This window comes from Lontra canadensis, unplaced genomic scaffold, assembly GCF_010015895.1.
Source record: "Lontra canadensis isolate GAN:19392208 unplaced genomic scaffold, GSC_riverotter_1.0 scaffold66, whole genome shotgun sequence".
In the NCBI taxonomy this organism is placed as follows: Eukaryota; Metazoa; Chordata; class Mammalia; order Carnivora; family Mustelidae; genus Lontra; species Lontra canadensis.
Window position 1 is genome coordinate 4,756,590 of NW_022631060.1, and position 16,475 is coordinate 4,773,064.

Genomic DNA, 16,475 nt, shown 5'->3' on the forward strand with positions numbered 1-16,475 from the left:
GGCCGCTAACAACGCTGGGTTCTGTTCGAAGCTCTTCCCGGTATCATCACATTGAAGAAGAGCCCTCAGCAGTACAGACTCTCTGGAGCCCTTCTGTAGAGGAACTGAGCCTCCAGGAGGGAGAGAATGACTTGCTCAAAGCCACCCAGCGAGGAGGTGGGGGAGCTGGGATATGGACCCAACACTTTCAACGACTACACCATACTATTCCAGGTTTTTGTCTCTGCTCAAAGCTTAGTAAGCAGCATTCTTGGTTTAAAGCATGAATTCTGCATGGTTGGAGACAAGGAAATAACAAGGTTGTACTCATTACCAAGGCCTGTGGAGGGGAGGGGGTGTCTGAGCTGTGGCAGCAAGTCTGCATCCTGTGGTCAGGCACGCAAGGGTGGGAATGTGGGGAGCTGGGCTGGCAGCTGTGCCTTTGCAGCTTTCCTCTCTCCTACCCACGGAGAGGGCTCTTTTGTTTGCTTTTTCTGGTGATGGAAATGGTGGAGTTGGAGTCCAGTCCGAAGGCGGTGGGGGGGGGGGGGTAGGGGGGTTGGGGGGGACTGATCTAAATAGGAATGGGCTTGGAGGAGACAGAGCAAAAGAGAAGAAGAAGTGAATTGGGGAATTGGGAAATGCAATGCAGAGCCAGGGAGGGGAGAGAATGATGGGCAAGAAAGAGATTTGGGGCCAGTCCTGCTGGGAGAGCTTGAGAGAACAAAAGTGATGCTAAAAGGGGTTTCTAGAGGTGTGTGTGTGTGTGTTGTTCAAGGGGACACCACCCCATCTAAGCTCCTGGATAATCTACCCCATGTTTCCACGAGTCTCATTTGGGAGTTGGCTTTGTATCTTTCTGGAAACTAGCCATACAGTGTCCCCTGTAAGAGTGGCCGTGAGCCTTAACCCACACACTACCGCTATGAACCTTCACAACCTGGCTGTCCTGGTATTGGTCAGGGTCCCCAGCGGCCTGCCCTAGACACGGATCACAACCACCTTCAGCAGAAAGGATGGTTCTTGGAAGGATACTAAGAACTCACAGCATCCTGATGGCAGACTCCGGATGCCCGACATCAGGTTTGGAAAGCAGAGTGCCCAGAGGCTCAATCCGCAGCCAACAGTGCACATCAGGAACAAAGTGGTCCCTTGGCCCTTGCATTGTGCCCTCTATCCCTCACTCAAGAAACTCAAGATTCAGGCTTCAGAAGAGACCTGCCCCACACAGGACCTGGGGCAAGGAGCTGGCATCTTTGGATTCTAGGGTAGGAAGCCGAAGGGCTACACCTAGACAGAACCACCTCCGAAGATATGGTTCTAATGGAGAAGGGGCGGTGGACAGACCAAGAAGGGGAAAAAAAAAAGAGTCATCCTCTGAAGTAGATTCTATTAAAATATCTCCTATCATAAACATTATAAACATTCTAGAGATGAGAAACTTGGGCTCCAGTAGTTAAGGGAAACTCACGCAGCCGGTAAGAAGTGTGACTTCAGAACCTGTGAAGCCATTCTGCTGCTCTGGAGGTCAATTTTGCCCCCTCTACCCTTGCAGAAAACATGAACTAGCGAATCCTATGGAAGGAGACAGGGAAATGATTGGCTACACCTGGCACGCACTGGACACGATAACAAGTTAGGTGGGTAGCCAAAAGAAGGGAACCGGGAAGCAGAGGTGAAGTCGTTTGGACACGTAGGCTGGGGCGGGCTTAAACGTTGGTCAGAGCGGAGTGATCCAACCTCCCCGGTCCTTAACTCTCAAATCACCTAGTTTACGCTTTACCAGCCACCGAGAACTTTTTAGACGCTCCCTGGCCGCACACCGCGGCCGAGAACTGCGCCGTCACTTGCGACCGGCTCCCTGGGACGGAGGGAGGCGGGCGCTGGCCCCGGAGCGGCGGCGGCTGGCAGAGACTGACCCGGAGGGGCGGGGGCGGCGTGGAGGAGGCAGAGGCCGGCGATCAGCTCTACTCTTGCTCGGCTGCCATGTCCCGCCAGGCGAAGGACGACTTCCTGCGGCACTACACAGTCTCCGACCCCCGGACCCACCCCAAGGGCTACACCGAGTATAAAGTGACCGCGCAGGTGAGGTGGGGCCCGGAGGGGACCTTTACCCTTTTAACAAGGGGGGGCAGTGTTTTACTTTAAGGCAAGGCACTGCTGGACGCTCCCTTTCTAGATGGCAGAAATGCATTTCCCCTTTAAGAGGAGGCTGCGGTAGGAGCCTGCGTTTACTTCTTTAACTGGTTGGGAGGGGGTGCGGCTCTGGAAGGGCGCTGTCCTTTTAAAAGGGCGTGGACAGCAGCTTCTTGGAGTGCGAGGGGTGGGTTCCCACGCCCAATGTGTGGTGTCTGCTCATTAGACTGTGAATTTCTTTAAATTAACGCGAAAACTCTGGCTCCGTCCAAATTTTAGTTATTTCTCCAGTCTCTTGGAGTAAGTTGTGTTAACTGGTTTGTTTGATATTTACATAAAAACCCCTTTTAAAAGAGTTTAATTAAAAAAAAACAAACAAACCTATCTATGCCTAAAAATTCGTACAGCTCCGGAGAAATTTTCAAGTCTCTGTCTTCACGGTCACAGCAGGAAGTCAATAAAGACTAAAGTTGATTACGAAGCAGTAACAACGTTATAAGCAGATTTTATAGATACAGGGAGGAAACTATGAGAAATTTAAAAAAAGGAACGGTATAAAATTTATCTGCAGAATGATACCCGAGAACTGGTTGGGGGAAGACTTTTCACTGTAAATTGTTTCGTACCTTTCGCATTTTAAACTAGGCAACTATTAAACTGATGCATTAGTAACTATTAAAGGGAAGTGAAAACACAAAGACCCTCCTTCCAGAGCGATTTAAGTGCAGAATCTTAGATGTTTAAAACAGCTTTCCCCATATTTTTTATGTCTCCCTTGCCTCTGCAAACACACACACACACACACACACACACAGTCCCTAGGAAGACCGGACTGGGGTGGGAAGGGTGCGGCAAGGGACTTAAACCTTTTCCTATAAATCTTTCTGTTGCTTTTAAGCAAGTAACATGCATTACATCGGTATGTTTTTATGACTTTGAAAGAGAAATAGTTTTCCCTCCTTTACTATCCCCGTTCGTCTGCCATCTTGGTGAGAACCAATGCTGCTAATTCCTTGTTTATCCTTGCACAGCAACCCTACGTTTAAAAGCAGATATGAGTATCCAGTTTATCATTTACGCACAGCTCCGCAAGTCACATGGCGGTATTCCTCAGTTTTTTGTTGTTTCCCCTTGTAAATTTTTTAAAACGGAGACATAAGTTGTATAAGTAATGTGCATAAATCCTAAGTGTACAGCTCAGTAATTTTCTCATACCTATAGATCTGCGTAGGCAGTGCTCAGATCAGGATACAAACATTTCCTCACCCCAGAGACTTTCTTTGTATCTTTCCATCTATAGTTCTCCTCCCACAGAGGTAACCACTGTCCTGGCTTCTTTCACTATAAGAGTAGTTTTGTTGGTTCTTGAACCTCATCCGAATAAAATCATTACACAGCAAGTACTTGTAATTGGCATTTTTCACTCTCTATGTAATGTTTTTGGAATTCATCCATGTTGTTGCATGTGTAAGTTTTATTGCCATGTGATAGTAGTCCCTTGTAGAAATATACCACCATTTCTTTATTCATTCTCCTTTTGATGGACTTTGAGTTGTGTCTAAAAAATTTTTTAGTTGTTATGAGTAGAGTTGTGTGAATACTCATGTACAAGTCTTTTTAGGGACCCGTGCACCCATTTTTCCTTGGTGTGCACCCTGTGCACCCATTTTTCCTAGGAGTGGGATTGCTCAGTCATTTGATAGCTACATATGTAGTTGTCCTAGAAATTACGTTTCCCAGGTGCCCTTTGCTGTTCATCCTAGCTGAAACTGACAAAATATTTAAAAGAGTGTTTAAGTAGCTCTGTGGTTGGAAGTTGGCCAGGTTGGTGGCTGATATTCAGAGCCTGATAAGAACTTGTTTCTTGTTGTCTTTGTTTTTGTTTTTTGGCCTTTACCCCTATGCTAAATGTACCCAAAGGGACAGAAGAACTTTCCAACAAAAATGGATCGATCAGTCTTCTGATATCTTTTAATTCCCTGAGGAATTAAAAACAGCTGTCCTTGTTTTACACCTTGAGTCTTTATAGGACCACAGGTGAGGCTCCGGAAAATTCAAAGTTGGCCAATTTTTTTTTTTTTTTTACTGATCCCTAAACCTCCCCTGTTATCTCCAAGGGCTCCTCTTTGTGCCTCTGAGATGTTAAGTGTGCTACCCTATCTTCTCCAGGAACTTTTCTCTAGGTCATCTCTTTAAAGTACCAGCTTCCGGGGTGCCTGGCTGGCTCTGTTGGTGGAGTGTGTGACTCTTTTTTTTAAAAAGATCTTATTTATTTATTTGACAGAGAGAAGGCACAAGCAGGGGGAGAGGCAGGCAGAGGAAGGAGAAGCAGGCTTCCTACAGAGGAGGGAGAGCCTGGTGGGGCTCAATCCCAGGACCCCAGGATCATGACCTGAGCCAAGGCAGTCGCTAAACCAACTGAGCCACCCAGGCACCCTAGAGCATGCAACTCTTGATCTCAGGGTTGTGAGTTCAAGCCCCACGTTGGGTGTAGAGATTGCTTTAAAATCATTAAAAAAACAAAAGAAGGAAGGGAAGGGAGTGGAGGAGAAGGAAGGGAAGGAAAGAAGGAATTTACCAGTTTTCCAAAGTGGTACAGTACTTCAAAGTACCGTTTTATACTCCCATTCTCACGAGTATTTAAGCATCTTCAGTTTTCGGCGTTTTAGGTAGGTGGGTGTGTGATATCTCATTGGAGTATAATTTGCATTTCTCTGATGACTAATGATATTGAGCATATTCTCATCTTTTTTTTTTAAGATTTTATTTATTTATTTGAGAGAGCATGAAAGTGAGGGAGATCACAGAGGGGGAGAGGGAGAAGCAGGCTTCCGGCTGATCAGGGAGCTCAAATCAGGGCTCAGTCCCAGGACCCTGGGATCATGACCTGAGCCAAAGGCAGACGCTTAACTGACTGAGCCACCCAGGCGCCCCCATATTTTCGTTATCTTACTGCCCATTCAAACACCTTCTTTTGTGGGAGGTTCCTGCTCACATATTTTGCCCAGTTTTGAAAGTTGAGTTGTTTGTCTTTAGTACTGATCTCTGGTTCTTTCTATATTCTAGATCTGACTTCTTTGTCAGGCATATATATTCCTGAGCAGTTTTTAAATCTAGTTTCTTCTACCCAAGATATTTCAGGCTGACTCTGGCATGAAAAGCAAAGGCCAGGGTTTTGGTCCCAGCCTAGCAGTCCCTCTTACTTGGTATGTGATTTTTTTTTCTCATTTTTATTTTCAACCGAGGTACAGTTGACATAGAATATTACAATATTATGTTAGTTTCAGGTGCACAACATAATGATTTGACATTTCTCTTCATTAGGAAATGCTCACCATGGTAAGTGTATTTCACCATCCGTCGCCATACAAAGTTATTGCAGTATTATTGACTGTGTTTCCTGTGTTGTACTTTTCATCCCGATGACTTATTTATAGTCAAACTGGAAGTCTGTACCTCTTAATCTGCTTCATCTGTGTCACTGATTCCCTCCATCCGCATCCCCTCTGGCAACCACCAGTTTCTTCTCTGTATTTATAAGTCTGTTCCTGGTTTTGTTTATTTTGTTTTGTTTTTTAGATTCCACATATCAGTGAAATCACGTAGTGTTTGTCTTTCTGGGTCTGACGTATTTCACTTAGTGTAGTATCTTCTCAGTCCATCCATGTTGGCACAAATGACAAGATTTTATTCTTTTTTATGGCTGAGTAATACTCCATCGTCTGTATCTACAACATTTTCACCAACAGTTGTTATTTCTTACATTTTTGTTCTGACTGGCATGAGGTGGTATCTCATTGTGGCTTTGATTTGCATTTCCCTGGTGGTTATTGATACGGAGCATCTTTTCATGTGTTTGTTGCTTATCTGTATATCTTCTTTGGAGAAACATCTATTCAGGTCCTCTGCCCCCACTTTTTTGGGATTTAGTTACCTTTACTCGTGTCCTCCCTCTCTCCCTACCTCCCTTCCTTCCTTCTTCCCTCTCTCCCTTCTTTACTTCCTTCCTTCCTTCCTTCCTTGACCCAGTGGGGGATACAGAAAGAGTGGGAGAGAGAGAGAATCTTAAGTAGGCACCACACCCAGCACGGAGCCCTACATGGGACTCAATCTTACGACCCTGAGATCATGACCTAAGCCACCAGGCTCCCCCCTCTGCCCATTTTTAAATTGGATTGTTTCAGTTTTTTGGTGTTGAGTAGGAGTTCTTTATATATTTTGGATATCAGCTCATTATCAGATAGGTCATTTGCAAAATGTGCTGTGTAATCTTGCACAGGTCACGTCCCCTCTCTGCCCCTCCACTTCCTCATCTGGTAAATGGGCATATTAATCGTATCTGCTGCCTTGGGATCTAGGATAATTAAAAGGGGATTCTAGAAAACTATCAAGTAGTCCACGCTGTAGTGTTATTTTCTAATTATTATGAATACACCATAGTGAGTACAGAGTCTTCTTTCCAGCTCAGACCCCAGTCTTCTCCTCCAGGAGTCGCAACCCCAGTGATGCTGTCTTCCGCATTCAGGAGTGTTTGCCCACAGAGACTTCTCACTTAAGGAAGGAGTGGCTCCTGGGACAGAACCTCACTCTTTAGAGAACTGGAGGGTCTCTAGTTTCAGAAGGAGATGCAGGGACTTGGGCCTTCGAAGGAAGGGAGATAGGGCTCGCTTCGGCAGCACACACAGAAAATGGGAACGATGCAGAGATCAGCGTGGCCCTTGTGCTAGGATGACATGCAAATTTGTGAAGGAACTGAGATAAAAGTTGGGCTGAGGACCAAGGGGTCTGGATGGGATCCTTCCATCTGGCAGATGAAAAAACTAGCACGTGATAGAAAAACTGCTTCAGATGACACAAAGCCTTGAAGCCAGGACCCCTTGATACCAGTGGCCAACAGCCAAAGGCCACGATGAGGGCTGGGAGGTACCTGGGGCGTCGCTGGATTTTACTGGGAAATGGGGTGTCAGATGTCAGTCTCTGATCTCACCTGGTTCTTGCCTTTCTTCCTCAGTTCATCTCAAAGAAGGACCCAGAGGATGTCAAAGAGGTGAGGCTCCTGGGAGGAAGGGGGACCATTCCCCAGGTCCAGATGCAGGAGCAGCAAAGGAACAGCTGGTAACTCCTCAGCCCTGGGAGGAGCTGGCGCTGTGCCCCAAGCCACGCACGCATGCGCACACAGGCACGCACGCATACACACAGGCACGCACTCACGCACGCATACAGGCACGCACACAGACAAGCACGCATGCACACAGGCACGCACGCATACGCACAGGCACGCACTCACACACGCACACGGGCACGCATGTGCTGTTCCAGGCTGGGAATGGGGAAAGCCTCTTTCCTCCGCCACCGTTGCCAGCCTAGGTCAAGTCTTGCGTCCCTGGCAGGTGGTGGTCTGGAAGCGGTACAGCGACTTCCGCAAGCTGCACGGGGACCTGGCCTACACCCACCGCAACCTCTTCCGCCGCCTGGAGGAGTTCCCGGCCTTCCCCCGCGCCCAGGTGTTCGGTGAGTGTTGACCTAGGCATTCAGGCCAGAGATGGAGGAAGAGGTGGGCAGAGGGGACCCCTGCTGGTGGAGGGAGCCTGATGGGGCCCCAAAACCTCCAGCAGAAGCACTTCTTGGGGGGGCCCTTAGAGACAGCCTCATTTCACACCTGGGGAAACTGAGGCAGGCTCGGAGCAGCCTAGCCTTCAGTGTGTGTGGAGCCCTTCAGCAGTCCGTCTTCCTTAGCCCCATTTCCAGGACAAGGCAGCTGAGGCTCAGGGTCCTAAAGGGGCTTGGCCTGTCAGTGGCAGAACCAGAATTCCTCTCCAGGAGCTGGTGTCACCTCTAGACCCACGCTGTCCAGAAGCAGCAGCTGTGAGCCAGAGGTGGTGAGTCTGAGCCGGGGATTGCCGTATGGGTTTAATGCCCACTGAAATAGACTGTACACTGTGGCGATAATTTATATATCGATCACACGTGCAGATGAGACTATTTCAGATATACCGGGTTAGGTGGAATGTATTACTAAAGTTGAGTTAACCTGTTTCTTTTTAACGTGGCTAAGAGAAAATTAGTAATTGCACATGCCACTCATGACGTATTTCTGGTGGACAGGAGTGATCTGCTGTTTGGATCTCTAGACTAGCGGGAGATACTCTTTCACAGCAAGGTGAAGGGTTGCTGCCGGCGGGTGATCGGGTGATGCCAGGCTGTGGGCACTGTAGCCGGCTGCTAGGTCCGAGGTAGCTAATTCTGCAGCATACCTAGAACAGAGCAGGGAGAATGGGAAAAAGCAGCCGCTTGCTGTGTGACCTTAGGCAAGTCACTTCTCCTCCCTGAGTCTTTTTTTTTTTTTTTAAGATTTTTATTTATTGATTTGACAGAGAGAGATCACAAGTAGACAGAGAGGCAGGCAGAGAGAGAGAGAGGGAAGCAGGCTCCCTGCTGAGCAGAGAGCCCGATGCGGGACTCGATCCCAGGACACTGAGATCATGACCTGAGCCGAAGGCAGCGGCTTAACCCATTGAGCCACCCAGGCGCCCCCTCCTCCCTGAGTCTTAACGTTCCTCTCTGTTGCATCAGAGCCATCTGAAATTATTTTGTTTCTTGCGGGTTGCCCACCTCCCCTGTCTGAGATGTGAACCTGTGACAGCGGACACCGTGCCCTCCTCCCATTCACCTGCTGAACCTCGCACCGTAGTAGGTGCTTGATAAACATCTGGTACACGGAGGACGAGGGAGCTTGGTCCCTGCCCCCTTGGGGGAGCTCGGGAAGGTTGCTGGGAGAATGGGGAGGAGAGCCACTGGCTGCTGGGATCCTCCGTGGCAGAAGAAGGTAAGTGACCCCTGTGGATCACTGCTTCTCTCCCCATTTCTCATCCTGGGGGCTGCAGGCCGGTTCGAGGCCTCAGTGATTGAAGAGCGGCGGAAGGGGGCCGAGGACTTGCTTCGCTTCACTGTGCACATCCCTGCGCTCAACAACAGCCCGCAGCTCCAGGCCTTCTTCCGGGTATGTGTCGCTGCCTGTCTCCCCTCCCCAGCGCCTGGGAGAGCTCCCTGCCCACTGGGCTGCACCCTGAGGCCATCCCCCCTTCCCCACTGCCCGTCCCTGTCTTTCTCTTCTGCAGGGTGGGGAGGTGACCCGGCCCTCCGACATGTCCAGAGACCTCCACATCCTGCCACCCCCTCTGATGCCCACGCCACCCCCTGAGGAGCCCTGGTTGCCCCAGCCGCTCCCTGCGGAGAGGAGAGGCCTGGAGGAACTGGAGGTGCCAGGTACATCTCTGTCGGAATGGGAGCCAGGGCTGGAGGACCTGGGGGTGTTGGAGAGGACACACTCCCTCCTCCGTGAGCTTAGTAAAAATTCTGGGGTCTGTCCCAGCTCCTCTGCTGCTAAAGTGCTGAGAAGCTCTAGCCAGGCCATTTTCCTTCTCTAGGCTATAGTTTCTTCATCTGTAAAAGGGGTACAACCCATGTGAAGAGTGGGCTTGTCTATGCCCTTGGGCGCCACAAGGAGTTAGTAAGAGGGTAACTGCATTTTGAAAGCTGGGAAATGATAAGGATAGGCATGAATGTCCCCAATGATTGGTTCCACAGTGGATCTCCCACCGTCCAGCCCTGCCCAGGAGGCCCTGGATCTCCTTTTTAACTGCGGGAGCACCGAGGAGGCGTCCAGTTCCCCTGCCCGAGGCCCCCTCACAGAGGCTGAGCTCGCCCTCTTTGACCCCTTCTCCAGGGAAGGTAACAAGCTGGGACAAGCGGAGGGGGGCTGCGGTAGGGGCAAGGAGAGGGGGGCAGAGCCTCTGACCAACATGCGTAGCACCTGTAAATCCTAGAAACACGCCGCGCCTGCGGGCAGTGGGCAGCCTCAGTGAGCAGTGGAAGCAGGTGCCCTGCTGCTAGGGCCCATGGGTTGGATGCCCCTGGACAGTGAGCAACCACAGGGGAAGGAAAGGGAGGTCTGCTCAGGGAGAGCTGGGTCTTCTAAGAAAGCTTTGGAACAGTCAGGGGTCACACTGTCTTGGTAGTATTTGAGTTCCTTCCGTTGAAAGCCCAAGGTCAGGGTGTCCTGGCCGGCTTGGGGGTCACACCGCAGATCCGGAAGGCAGGACAGGCTTCTGGTCAGGGGAGTGAGGCTCGGACTCAGAGAGCAGCACAGGATGCCCTCTTGCAGGAGGCGTAGGCATGGCGGGGGCACCCCAGACCTGCCATGGAAGGGGAAGCCTCCCCACTTCCCGTGGAGGTCTGGGTCCTGGAACTGAGAGTCCCAGGCTCTGAGACACTGGAAAGGGTTCATCATTGTGAAAGGGTTTCAGTTTGGAATCCTGCCGTATTCTGAAGCCCATTTTGTTGGCTTTTCTTCTTTGGCCTTTGGTGACCTCCTGGGCAGACCGTCAGCTTTGTGATCGGTTTCAGGCGTCTGGGTTCGCTCCCCGCCCCGGGGCCGATCCAAATGAGGACCTCAGTCTTCGGCCCAGTCATTCAGCTCCATACTGCCACCCCACTCTCCTGGGAGGAGTGTCCCTTTACTCTTCTCTTTCTGCTTCCACCTGTTCCAGGGGCTCCTCCATAGCTGGGATAGGAAAGAAGGGATTAGGGGGAAAGGAGGGAGTGGTGTCACGGGGACCTGTCTGCCTTGCCCCAGTTGAACCCCCACGGGTGCCCAGTGGCCAGATGCTCTGACTGGAACTGTCAAGGCTCCTGCCAGTAGCTCCCATCAGACATTCCCTCACCCCATAAGAAAACTCCCGAACTCTGGAATGCCTGGGTGGCTCAGTTGATTAAGCATCAGGGTCCTGGAATCGAGTCCCGCATCGGGCTCCTTTCTCAGTGGGAAACCTACTTCTCCCTCTTTCTCTGCTACCACTCCCCCTGCTTTTGCTCTCTCTCTCTCTCTCTGACAAATCAATAAAATCTTTAAAAAGAAAAAACTTGGGGCGCCTGGGTGGCTCAGTGGGTTAAGCCTCTGCCTTCGGCTCAGGTCATGATCTCAGGGTCCTGGGATCAAGCCCCGCATCAGGCTCTTTGCTCGGCAGGGAGCCTGCCCGCCCCCCTTCCGCCTCCCCACCTGCTGCTTGTGATCTCTCTCTCTGTCAAATAAATAAATAAAATCCAAAAAAAAAAAAAAAAAAAAGGAAGGAAATTTTAACTCCCCACCTCCTGCCCTGCCAAAGCCTGGAAGTACGGTTCCCTCAGATGTTGCGTTGCCTCCTTGTCCCACTGTTGTGGGCACTTCTAGCCAGTCCCTCACCATCAGAATCATCCAAGCAAGGAGCTGGCACTTGTCTCTGTCTTCAACACATGCATCAGACTCTTGAACTCAGGCTAGGGCATCCCCTGAACTTTTCTGCCTTCTGCTCCATGAGCAACACAGGGAGGGCTGTATATCCAGCTGGGAAGTGAGAGGTCATCTTAACTTCCTGCAGGAGGCCCCTCAGTCTCCTCCCGGGGTCACTGGGTTGGAGCTAAAAGAAATGCCCGCCCTCCCCCTCCAGGCCAGTGGTGCGCCCTGGTGCTTCCATTTCTGGCTCCTTCCCGCCAAAGGCCTTTTCTCCAAAGATGGGCCAAATCGCTAGCCTTCCCTTTTGTTTTTTTTTTTAAAGAAGCTTTATTTTTTTTTTAAGATTTTATTTATTTATTTGACAGACAGAGATCACAAGTAGGCAGAGAGGCAGGCAGAGAGAGAGGAGGAAGCAGGCTCCCCGCTGAGCAGAGAGCCCGATGCAGGGCTCGATTCCAGGACCCTGAGATCATGACCTGAGCTGAAGGCAGAGGCTTTAACCCACTGAGCTACCCAGGCACCCCTAGCCTTCTCTTGTATAAGCTGCAGAAGGGATGTTTGGCCTCCTTTTTGCCAGTCCTGGGGTCTATAACGAGCCCTCTCTGGAATGTGAGGATACCCACCACCCACTGTCTTCCTGTTTGGGTCCTCAGCTGAAGTTGTAAGATGTGAGATTCTCTGCATCTGTTACTCTGACATTCCAGGGTTTGGAGCATTTCTGCCCTGGTTTGGCATCCTTCAGTTAAACTTTGTGGTGGGAATTCTTAGATTCAACTGTAGTCAGGAGGGAAGTAGGTCCAGTGACCCAGACCCCGCAAACTAATGTTAATACAGACAGAAGGTGATATTGTTTTTACAAAAGCATAGAAACTCCACCAATTAAATCGATCGTGGCCAGTCTGTTACATATGAATGGCTTTTGACTTCCTTTGGCAATGCTTCCCTCCATCTGCGGCAGGTTGGTACCCTGATGGGCAAGAGAGGTCTGGGGATGGGTTGCAGGCCCTGGGAAATGGAGGGCAGCCTGGCCTGAGCCCTCCATATCTGATCGTAGAAGGTGCAGGCCCCAGTCCAACCCACATGGGTGAGTTGGCAGCGATGGAGGCAGAGTCTGAAAGGCTGGGCCAGGAACCCTGGGAGCCTGGAGGGCAGGAGGAGGACGAGGAAGGCCGGCCGGCCCCCACCTATCTGAGCCAAGCCACAGAGCTCATCACCCAGGCTCTGCGGGATGAGAAGGCAGGTGCCTTCGCTGCAGCTCTGCAGGGCTACCGGGACGGCGTGCACATCCTGCTGCAGGGCGTTCCTGGTGAGTACGACTGGAAGGCAGAAGGTCAGGCCTGGAGTCTTAGGTGGTGGTGTGAAGGGAACGGAAAATGAGAGACAAACCAGTCAAGGATCAGAATTGCCACCACTGACCAACTGCATAACCTGGGGCAGTTTCTTTACCTCCTGTGGACTCAGTTTTCTTATTTGTAAAATGGGGCAAATAGACGGGGTTCCCAGGGAGGTGGGGAGAGACACATGTTGATGCTCTGTGAGCCATTAAGGGCTTGGCTAAGGGTTTTGAACCCAGGGATCTCAGCTGAGCCATTCTCTCTCCACAGGTGACCCATCATCTGCCCGCCGGGAGGGTGTGAAGAAGAAGGCAGCTGAGTACTTGAAGAGAGCGGAAGAAATCTTGCACAAGCACCTGTCCCAGCTCCCCTCCTGAGGAGGAGTGAACCCCAGCCCAGGACTCTAGCTCCAGCACTGCCAGCCACTCCTTTTCACGCTCCCTGGGGCCTGGCCCAGGGTCCTGGTCTTGTAACTCTAGGGGTCATTTCTGTATGTAACTGGACCAACAATGAGACAAATACGAATTCAGAGCTCCTTGACCGCACTGCCACTTTGGAATCAGGACAAAACACTTCTGATCCCGCCTGTGTATCTTGTGGGGGCCGCACCCCTGGTCCTGAGCTAGCAGTTCACCCATCTAGAACCGGGGTCTGCTGACCATGGCCTGCAGCTGCATCCTGCCCAAGGCTTTTTTTTTTTTTGGTAAGGCCCATGAGCTGGAATTGTTTTTACATTTTTCAATAGTTGAAAAAAGATCAGAAGCGTAGTATTCTGTGGCAGATGAAAATTACATGAAATTTAAGTATTGAAAATAAAATTCTGTTGGAACACGGTCAGATTCATTCACTTGATACTGTCTGTGGCTGCTTCTCCGCTGCACCAGCAGAGGTGAATAGTTGCCGAGTTGCCCAGTTGCGACCTGCAAATCCCAAAGCACTTACTATCTGGGCCTTTGCAGAAAAAGTCTGCTGACCCCTGATCTAGAAAATGGGGAGAACAGTCTCCAGGGAAACGAGTAGAAAATGACAGTAAGGCCCATTGAGCCAGGTTACTGGGTGAAGGGGAGGATGAAGAGGAACCGAAACTGGGGTTACCCATCTTGGGAGGTGCCCAAAAGCTAAGCGCGAGGTTTCACGGTTTGGCGAGCTGAAGCCCGGAGGGCGTGGCTTCACGGCTCCTCCGCCTCTCCGGCAAAGCGATTGGTTGCGGAAGGGACTACAGGCTGGTGCATCATGGGAGTGGGCTGGGCTGGGCTGGGCGCGGTGCATCCTGGGCGCTTTGGCGGCGCCTGAGTCGGCAGTGGCGGCGCTGAACTACTACGCAGGGTGTCTCGGGAGGCCTACTCCAGGCCTTGTGGGAGGGGACAAGACTCGGTGAGAGGACGGCGAGAGCCCGGTAGGGCGGGTAGGCGGGGCCCAGCTGGGATCCGTCCGCCCTGGCGCTCGAGCTCCGCCCGCCCTCCGCCGGCTTTCGCGTAGAATGGGGCGAGCGGCCGCCTTAGTCTCCGGGATGTTGAGTCCCTATCCTTTCCCCTCAGCGCCGCCATGGCCGGCTGCGAGCTGCCCATGGGCACTTGCCCAGACATGTGTCCGGCCGCCGAGCGCGCCGAGCGCGAAAAGGAGCGCCGCCTCCACCGCTTCGAGGTGGCGCCGGGGTGCGGCAGCGACCCGCCCCGCGCGGACCCGCAGCGCGCCGTGAAGGAGTACAAGCGGCCGGCCGCCGGCAAGGCGCGGCCCCTGCCGAGCCAGCTGCGTCCGCCGTCCGTGCTGCTGGCCACCGTGCGCTACCTGGCCGGCGAGGTGGCCGAGCGCGACGACGCATCCTGCGCCGAGGTGGCCAACTTCGTGGCGGACCGGCTGCGCGCCGTGCGGCTGGACCTGGCCCTGCAGGGCGCGGGCGACGCCGAGGCGGCGGCGGTGCTGGAGGCGGCGCTGGCCGTGCTGCTGGCCGTGGTGGCGCGGCTGGGGCCGGACGGGGCGCGCGGGCCGGCGGACCCGGTGCTGCTGCAGGCCCAGGTGCAGGAGGGCTTCGGTTCCCTGCGGCGCTGCTACGCGCAGGGCGCCGGGCCTCATCCCCGCCAGGCCGCCTTCCAGGGTCTCTTTCTGCTCTATAATCTGGGTGAGTCGGGGTCTCCGCGGCGGTACGGGGTAGGGGTGGTGCCTCCGTGGGGACAGTGGAGGCCGGGGAAGGAAAGAGAAGCTTTGCAATCTCACCATTAGCTCCCTCCCCATCCCTGCCTTCTAAATGTGTGTCGAGTCAATGCACAGGATCCACTGAACCCCCACGTGGGCCTTCTGGCCTGTCCCTTCCCCTATTTGTGTCTCAATTTTGGGGGGGGGGTAATAAAAGTGGAGAGGACGGGGTTGGAAAGATTGGCCTAGTGATTTTCAAACTTTTTTTTTTAACTCCCTGTTCAGTACTGCACAACAGCCAAGAATATACCTGACACACAAGTTTCAAGACATTACATCCTTCCTATGAATGGACGGTGCATTCTCTGTCGTATTTAATTGTAATAAGATGCTCTTGGTTTCAAACCCCACTAATGGGTCAGAAGCCTCAGTTTACAAAAGTGGTCCAAGGTTCTAATGTCCATGATTCTCCTGGAGGGGAAGCAGAGGCAGAATGTCCTCGAAGAAAAGGCCTTAACCGGGTGGACACCTGAGCCAGCTTTTTAGGGCAAGTGGAGAAAGGGCTGTGGATTTGAAGAAAAATCCAGAAAACTTGGATTTTGTTGTGTCAAATTCTATTACATCGGAACTCTGAGACAGCCCTCGGACAAGTCGTGAACTTATCTGGGCCTGTCTCCCTCATCCAAAAACAGTGCCTCCCTTCGTTATGAGGAACCAGACTGTTTGAAGGGGCTCTGGCAACTCATTCGGATAAGACTCTGGAGGGGGCTGCTGGAAAAAATCCCGCGGGAAGGTGGGCTTGGCCCAGGGGAGGGGCGTGGCCAAAGTGGAAGGTGGGCGGGCCAAGGTCGGAGGTGCGCTTGGCTGTAGGCGGGAGGTGGGCCTGGCTGAGGACCGAGCCTTTGGGAGGAGAGATCGGGGAGGCCTAACGGGACGGGATGGAAGGTGGCCGGGTATGGGAAAGAAAAGTTCTGCTCACCCTGGCTTCTGCCTTCACAGGCTCCGTGGAGGCCCTGCATGAGGTCCTGCAGCTGCCTGACGCCCTTCGTTCCTGCCCGGCCCTGCGCCGGGCCCTGGCTGTGGACTCAGCCTTTCGAGAGGGCAACGCCGCCCGCCTGTTCCGCCTGCTCCGCGTCCTGCCCTACCTGCAGAGCTGTGCTGTCCGGTGCCACGTAGGCCGTGCTCGCCGGGGAGCCCTGGCCCGCCTCGCTCGTGCCCTGAGCACCCCCAAAGGCCAGACCTTGCCTCTGGGCTTCATGGTCCACCTCCTGGCCCTGGATGGGCCCGAAGAGGCGCGGGACCTGTGCCAGGCCCACGGACTGCCCTTGGATGGACAGGAAAGAGTTGTGTTTCTCAGAGGTCGCTACACTGAGGAAGGGCTGCCACCTGCTGGCACCTGCCAAATGTTGGTGGGGAGCAAACTTGCAGGGCGCACCCTGGAGGAGGTGGTCATGGCTGAGGAGGAAGAGGAGGGTGTGGACAGACCCAAGTCCCCAGCATGAGGAGGAGCCAGGCACACTCCCAGAGCCCAGGACTGGCTCTGAGCCCTCAGGTTTCTTTTTTCATAATTCCTACACAGTAAAAGTGTTTTATTTGTTTTGTAGGACAATAACTCTGCTTGG

The 16,475-nt window shown here is 52.5% G+C and overlaps 2 protein-coding genes across 2 annotated transcripts; both read left to right on the plus strand.

Moving 5' to 3' along the window:
* Window positions 1-1,870: 1,870 nt before the first annotated feature.
* SNX15 (sorting nexin 15) lies at window positions 1,871-13,252 on the plus strand. The gene is made up of 8 exons (XM_032879418.1): window positions 1,871-2,064; window positions 7,127-7,162; window positions 7,506-7,626; window positions 9,000-9,115; window positions 9,234-9,381; window positions 9,703-9,846; window positions 12,441-12,692; window positions 12,991-13,252. Exons 1-8 carry the CDS (start codon window positions 1,966-1,968, stop codon window positions 13,095-13,097), a joined length of 1,023 nt encoding a protein of 340 aa, XP_032735309.1. The 5' UTR covers window positions 1,871-1,965; the 3' UTR covers window positions 13,098-13,252.
* A 757-nt stretch (window positions 13,253-14,009) lies between these two features.
* SAC3D1 (SAC3 domain containing 1) lies at window positions 14,010-16,456 on the plus strand. The gene is made up of 3 exons (XM_032879420.1): window positions 14,010-14,094; window positions 14,259-14,839; window positions 15,853-16,456. Exons 2-3 carry the CDS (start codon window positions 14,266-14,268, stop codon window positions 16,353-16,355), a joined length of 1,077 nt encoding a protein of 358 aa, XP_032735311.1. The 5' UTR covers window positions 14,010-14,094; window positions 14,259-14,265; the 3' UTR covers window positions 16,356-16,456.
* The last annotated feature ends 19 nt before the right edge of the window (window positions 16,457-16,475 follow it).